The 6802-nt window shown below is 36.8% G+C and overlaps 1 protein-coding gene across 1 annotated transcript; it reads right to left on the bottom strand.

Annotated features, from left to right (window-relative positions):
- Positions 1–1295: 1295 nt before the first annotated feature.
- Positions 1296–4523, bottom strand: ciao2b (cytosolic iron-sulfur assembly component 2B). The gene is made up of 5 exons (XM_044214989.1): positions 4279–4523; positions 2836–2915; positions 2260–2385; positions 2057–2102; positions 1296–1879 (listed from the first exon to the last, which is right to left on the bottom strand). Exons 1-5 carry the CDS (start codon positions 4403–4405, stop codon positions 1779–1781), a joined length of 480 nt encoding a protein of 159 aa, XP_044070924.1. The 5' UTR covers positions 4406–4523; the 3' UTR covers positions 1296–1778.
- Positions 4524–6802: the final 2279 nt, after the last annotated feature.

Below are 6802 nucleotides of genomic sequence, written 5' to 3'. Positions count from 1 at the left end.
TGTCCAGCCTGAGGAACAACATTTATTTGTCTGTAATACTAATGTAGAGGCTCAGTGGTGTTTATATAGGCCTACTTATTATACCATTGTATGTTGAATATGTTTTATAATCCCCTCCGGTGTTACAGTAATCTTAAAATGTCTATTTGATCGGATTTACTGTTTTATACTTAAATATGATTTTACAATTTAACTTATAATTAATTAATGTATTTTATGTCAGTGCCTGCCCAGAATCACTAAATTGGTGTAATTGGATAAGAGTGCACCAAATAGCACACTGTTTGTCAACATAGGATTACATAACCATCCTTGCCAACGTTTGCATTTTATTTCCTACAATAAAGGTTACACAATAAATGTGTCAGTGTGTTTACTGTGAGCTTATCATACTGTATGAACTCCTGAAATGACATTAATTTGGCACTTTGACACTTTTGTCCAAAGATTACAATAAGTTAATTTAACCTCCATAGGAACAAGAGCTAGATATCAAAAATGTTTATCAATATAGTTTTTCTGTTATTTGTTTAGCGTACTAGGCTTCTGTGAGTCAACCATCTATCTGAATAAACTGTATGAAAGTGACAGATTAATCATTTTTACTCTCTCCTTATATTTGTATAACTTACATCAATTTGACAACATGCCATGCTATTCAGTTAAGAAATGTTTGTGGCAGTATTACTTTCCTTATTTGTTTAGATCTTAGCTTGTCTGGCTGAATAAGACTTAAAGGAAAGCCTAGCTGTTAAGTGAGCTCAGTGAGGTGGGAGTGGGTGGACGAGCATGTTGGGGCGACTCTGTGCTATGGTTTGTTCTGCCAGATATCCTCCTTAGATCTGATGGACAGATTTATCATTAGCCTCCACCACTGAATTTGCACAGATAAGATAAGGGCACCTCCTGCTGGATTAACACGGACATAAACATAAACCGTTTTACTCTGTGGATGGTGCAGACAGTCAGTCTTGCTTTCGCAATATTCACTTGTGCACTGAACCACTTAAATTGTTTTCATGTCTAAATGATTAAAATGATCTTTGGTGGGAATGTGGGTAGAATCATTTAACAAGGATCTGTGATTTGTGATTCCCCAGAGAAAAACTGTTTCCCTAAAAACAGCTCTGGGCCAGTGCATAGATTTAAAAAAAATATATATTACATTTATTTTGCCTGCATTTCAGATTTTCAAGTGTCATTCATAAATTGTTTCAATAACATACAGTCAAGACCAATTTTTTTGTATCCCTGAAGAAATAAATCTTGGGGGAAAAAACAACAACACACAAATATCTTTTTAATTACTGAGCTGTACATCTTTAATAAAATGTCAAAAGCATTAATATTATATACAGGTTAGGACTGTTGCTGCAGACTTAATATACTTAACAGATTTAATAATATAAAACAGGAATTGCAATGAATGGGTTCTCAACTTCTTCACACTGATGACCCTAAAATTCATAGATGGATGTATAATTTCTCTGCTTTGTCCAAACTATTCTGCATGATGAGTAAAAGTTTCTATTACTCTCTTTAGGTGGACGCATTCAAGGGTTCATTGGGTTTTCCTGTCCTTTACTCCAGGAAACACGAACAGGCTGTATGAACTCTGCATGATCTTGACTTTGCTGCATAATGTCCACCAGTTGCAGCTATTCACACAAAGATTGGTGATGAGTGGATAGAGAGCTTGGCAGACACATCTCAGCTGTCAAACAGTTCTGCTGTCAACCTGTAGCTGAAAGCAGGAAATGACAAAGCTGATTGGCTGCTCAGATGCTCCTGGTGGACAGGCACTGGTTGACCACCTCCAGCAGCGAGGAGTTCTCCAGAGCTGCAGCCACTCTCTCTTTGTCTGCCAGCTGTTTGTTCACTGCACATACAACAACATGAACATCATTTTTAAGAAAAAAACATTTACATAACAGACAATCATAACATTTTGAAAACAAAAGTCCTAACATTCAACAATAACTACAGTATTTTGACTAGCGGGAAATATGATCTAATATCCCATCACACCTGCTGTCTCTGTTTGATATGTTTTTACCTGCTTCCTCTGAGGCGTGAGTCCCAGGAGTGATGTGGACATCAATCTGAGTAGAAACAGAAAAACACACAGCGTTTAGACTGGAATTGAACAATGAAACACTATCACACAGAAATCCCATATTATATGACATATTGTTCATACTAGCTTACGCTCAATCTAAGGAGGCGATGTTAAATGTGCACCAACACCAACACACTTACTTTGAACCTGTCTGGCAGGGAGCGTAGCAGCTTGACTTTGATTGACAGACCAATGAGTGTTGCCATGCTGCAGTGAGGGATGGTGGGTGTGAACTCAACACCCACAATGCTCTCTGCATCATTAACCTGAGAAAAAGACAAACAGATAGCAAGGGACAACATATTGAATGCAATTAATGTCTGCAATTAAAAATGTTCTTTACTTGTTAAGCATGAAGAGTGTTTTTGCAGTGAGATAAATGTTTTCAGGACCACATCATTCATAAAGTACAATGAGATCAAGTAAATAATGCTTACTTTGCTAAAGAAGGCTGAAGTGTGAAAGTTAGTTTACTTGTTAAATGTGATTTTTTTTAAAGACAAATATCTTATTGTGTAAATGCAGTAAAAACTGTGAAATCAGGTCAATGAGAATCAGAATGATGGAGTAAAGCGATGAATGGTGGTCAAGTTCAACCCTGCTTTAACTTCTTCTTCACTAAATTAGAATATTACGGGGTATCTTGCTTTTCCCCATTCACCCAGTAGTAAACCTAAAATAACCCCACCAAAACTCACAATTAAAAAGGTACGTACCTTGACTCGGACTTGCTCCACGACATTAAGTTCCTCCAGAGACAGAGGATGCTCTGGGTCGTTGATGGATCTGATCAGATGTAACTTTAGTTAAAGAATTTAAGCCAAGATAATAAAAACAACACAGGTTCTGCCTCTGTGCTGCACTCTAATGCAGTCAGTGTGTTATTATTATTATGGGAAACACACATAATATTACAGTGCTTTTTTGTTAAAACCTAAGTTATGTAGTTGTACATTTACTGTATATAACCTAAAAACACAAAGTAATAAAGGGCACATGTGAATTAAGAAATGTTTGTCAGTTATATTACTGTAAACTATATTTGTTTAATAACTGATCTGTCTGCATATTTGTTACACATGTAGGCGATACAGTCTAGCACCTGCCTTTAATCAAGCACTAATTAAACATCCCATCAGGCAGGGCATTAAATGTCAGCATAAAACAAAGATAGGGCCAGGATGAAAGAAAGAATGTCTTACAGAAAAAATGCCAAACATCACTTAAATATTCTTAAGCAATGTGGCTTATCAACACACATGCTGACCAAAGAATGTAGTCTAGTACAAGGCACATACTTGTTTGGAGGCCATTTCCAGTTAAGTTTGACATTGCCAAAAGGATTGATGATTATTTTCATTGTCGATTAATCTGTAGATCATCTTCTCAATTACTCGAAGGTCATTTAGTCAATTAATTGTCACAAAATAGTAAAACATGCCCATCACAACTTCCCAGAGCCCAAGGTGATATCTTCAAACTGTTAACTTTGTCTGACAGTCCAAACCTCAAAGATGTTCAAATTACAAAAGATATGAAAACCAGAACATTTAAAGAGCTGGGACCAGTGAATGTTTGTGATTTTTGCTTGAATAACTTAAATGATTAACCATTTTCAAAATTGTTGATTAATTTTCTCATGGTCAACTAATCAATTAATCAACTACTCGTTTCAAATTGGTCCAACAAATTATATTTACAAGACATTTACAAAGATATTGCTTGAGAGATTAATAAAATATGCTGGAAAATATGGCTCTTATAAACTGGTAGTAATAATAACGTTACATATCCTGCAATATTTAATTAGCTATATTTTTACTCTCTATGTAAGTTGATCTCATTAGCCTGACATGCCTGCCTGTCAGGTATACAGTAACAGTGTTTTTCCAGATAATGTGCAGTGCAAAAAATGACCCCAAATTTAACAAAAACAAAAAAATGTACCGTAATCTGTACCTAAGTTAGTTAACGTCAACCGTTAACGTCACCTTAGAAATGATGCAACAACTAACGTTAGCTTAGCAATGTTATGTTATAGGTAGTACAAGAAACGTGGCTTGTGTAGTATCAGTTAAAATGCAGTTTAAGAAACACACATGTATCTGTCAGGTGTAAAACCAGTCTGTACTAACTTAGAAAAGTTAAAAACAGGATATCGAATATTTCTCTGTCGTCGATGGGGTCATGGACGTCTTCATCCTCTTCGTTCGCTGTCAGCAGCCTCTCCCCCGACCGCTGGAAAATCACAGGGTTTGCGTTCTCCAAACGGGTTCCCCCAGACATTTTTAGACCTTAATTTAATCCACGTTAAAGAATAAATATCTTTATGTGAACCAGTGGTGCTGCACTACTGCGCAATTGGTACCAACAGCACAAACACTTCCTGAAATAACGGAAAGCGATAGAGTCCAAAAGGGCAAATGAGGAAAGTCTTAAAGGGACAGTCCACCCAACAAGTACATCCTCTAAATAGATAATAAGTTTCAATGTATTGTAGCTTCCCGTTCTGGACCGCTGCGTTGAATAATCAGGAGAGATGGTTGTCTTGCAATACAGTGTATTTATTTGGCTAAAATTTTGGTTAGTGTCGGCCGTAACCACGCCGTTCAAGTTCTTCACACAAACTTGCTCGTCTTGTGTGTTTTGGGGTGAAATGGCCCTTTACTGGCTAGTTGTGACTCCCTGTTTGTCCTGCAGGTGGCAGAAGTTGCCCATTTTAGCCCTAAACAGCAACACCATTTAGTTTGTCAAGTCTAGCCTGCAATATACTAACAATATACGTGACAAAATTAGTTCTAGTTCAAAATCATCTGTCTATTCACAGGTAAAGGACACGCTGTAATTAATATAGCTGCATCAACATAATGGCAGTTTGCGATGAAAATGTTCAGTAAAAAAAGAGATCAAGAACTTAACCTGGAATAACTCTCTAATTGAAACCGTGCAAGTAGAAAATGATGACTTACTGTATGTGCCATTTATTCATTCAGCCATTCAATAGTTTGTTTAATTTTGTGCACACCAGCCATAATCAGACCTCTCAGATCTAACTTACAACTCCTTCTTTTGAACACATTCCCATTGTATATGCCTTAAGGGAAAGGGACCGTTTCTTCCACTTAAAGTATGATAGATGAAAACAGAGGAAAATTTATGCCGATGAAATTAGGGCCGGGCAACATATCGGGGCATCAGTAAGCAAAGACATAATCCACTATCACCTTGTAACAAAGAAACCAAGATACGGTTGCAATCAGAGCCTTCTGAGCAAGTCAACAGAGTAAAATAGAAATTGGGATAATACCTCTTGGCAAGAAAAGCATTACATTCTTATACGCTCTTTACTTGTGTATTACAGTGACGAGGTCATCACCAGCAGAGCCTGATTTCATCAAGACAGAATCTTATTGAGCTGCTGCAGTCAGTGGACTTGCAGGAGACCGGTTGGTATGAAATATTTAATTTCACCATGTTCACCTTTAGAAAAATACGCATACAATATAATGAGGCTGCGTGTGGCTGCTGACACCTACATCACACGTAATGTGTAATATAACTGACATGCAGAAAGGCAGCAGCTGAGGAAAAGGGCAGAAAATTTTCCTAATAATGACAATTTAGACTAACAACTTTAAGATTTTCAATTACAGCTTTTAGATGGCTGTTTTATGAAAGATGGCTTCTAGGAAATAAGATAACATTCTCTATAACAATTAATTTTGCTAACCATAGAAAAAATTCTGTGAGGAATAATGGTGCATGGTTCTTCTTTCTCTTGGTTACTTGACGGATTACAGTTATTAATAAAAATGTGTAGCTATTGGCAGCATTAAAATAACATTCTACTCCTGACAATCTCCTTACAGGGGTTCTTATCACCAAAAGCACAGGTGACCACCTTCATAGAAATTGTTATTTGACAAAGACAGAATCTTGATGAGCTGCTGAAGTCAGTGAAAAACCAGACAACTGATCAATAAAAAATCCAAACCACATCACATACATCTTTGAAACATCTTCAAGACCTTCATTTCTAAAGAAATCTATAAATCCACATAATGTGGTACTACAGAAATTATACTTGATCCTAAAACCTTAAGCATTCTGGGATGAAAACGTTTTCAAGCAATATGCCCCCATAATGCAGAAATGAGACACAAACAGGAGAGTTATGGATTATTGCTGATCAGATTAATGCTGTGCACAGCCAGAATGACAAATAAGAGTTTGCTGCTGCAGGCTGTCAAGATTCCTGGTGAGCTTTTCATAGTTTGACATTGCGTCTTGTGGAAAAACAATACTATATCCTGTTTGAAGTCAAATCATTTGTGGAAAATGAACAATGTTTGTGCCTAGTTACCAGTCAGAGTGGCATTACTTCTGTATTTAAACCAGTCTCTTTAAAATTCTTAATGGTAGCGATAAGTCAGTGGGGCTGACTACATTTGTCCTGCAGCTGTGCACTGTGTGTATTAGATGATTCATTCTGGTTTATTCTAAATGTTTCAGTACACAGTGGGTTCCATATTTATATAGAACCAGATCTTAATCTTCAACTAGCAGTGCTGCTGATGGGCCCAGAGCAGCACACCTGATGTGCATTTAATGAGACTGTGAAGCTGTTGACCAGAACACATCTTGTAATATAAATAGCATGCAAAAGGGCAGCAAAATACAGAA

Source organism: Siniperca chuatsi, linkage group LG11, assembly GCF_020085105.1.
Source record: "Siniperca chuatsi isolate FFG_IHB_CAS linkage group LG11, ASM2008510v1, whole genome shotgun sequence".
Classification (NCBI taxonomy): domain Eukaryota; kingdom Metazoa; phylum Chordata; class Actinopteri; order Centrarchiformes; family Sinipercidae; genus Siniperca; species Siniperca chuatsi.
This window is presented reverse-complemented; position numbering and strand designations above follow the sequence as displayed.

What these genes read in the sequence shown, in the direction of transcription:
- ciao2b (XM_044214989.1), bottom strand. Translation starts at nt 4,405, where the DNA reads ATGTCTGGGGGAACCCGTTTGGAGAACGCAAACCCTGTGATTTTCCAG. An exon ending in CGACGACAGAGAAATATTCG is followed by an intron (nt 2,916 to 4,278) that starts ATATCCTGTTTT and finishes AACTAAAGTTAC; the next exon opens with ATCTGATCAGATCCATCAAC. An exon ending in CCCTGCCAGACAGGTTCAAA is followed by an intron (nt 2,103 to 2,259) that starts GTAAGTGTGTTG and finishes GTTTCTACTCAG; the next exon opens with ATTGATGTCCACATCACTCC.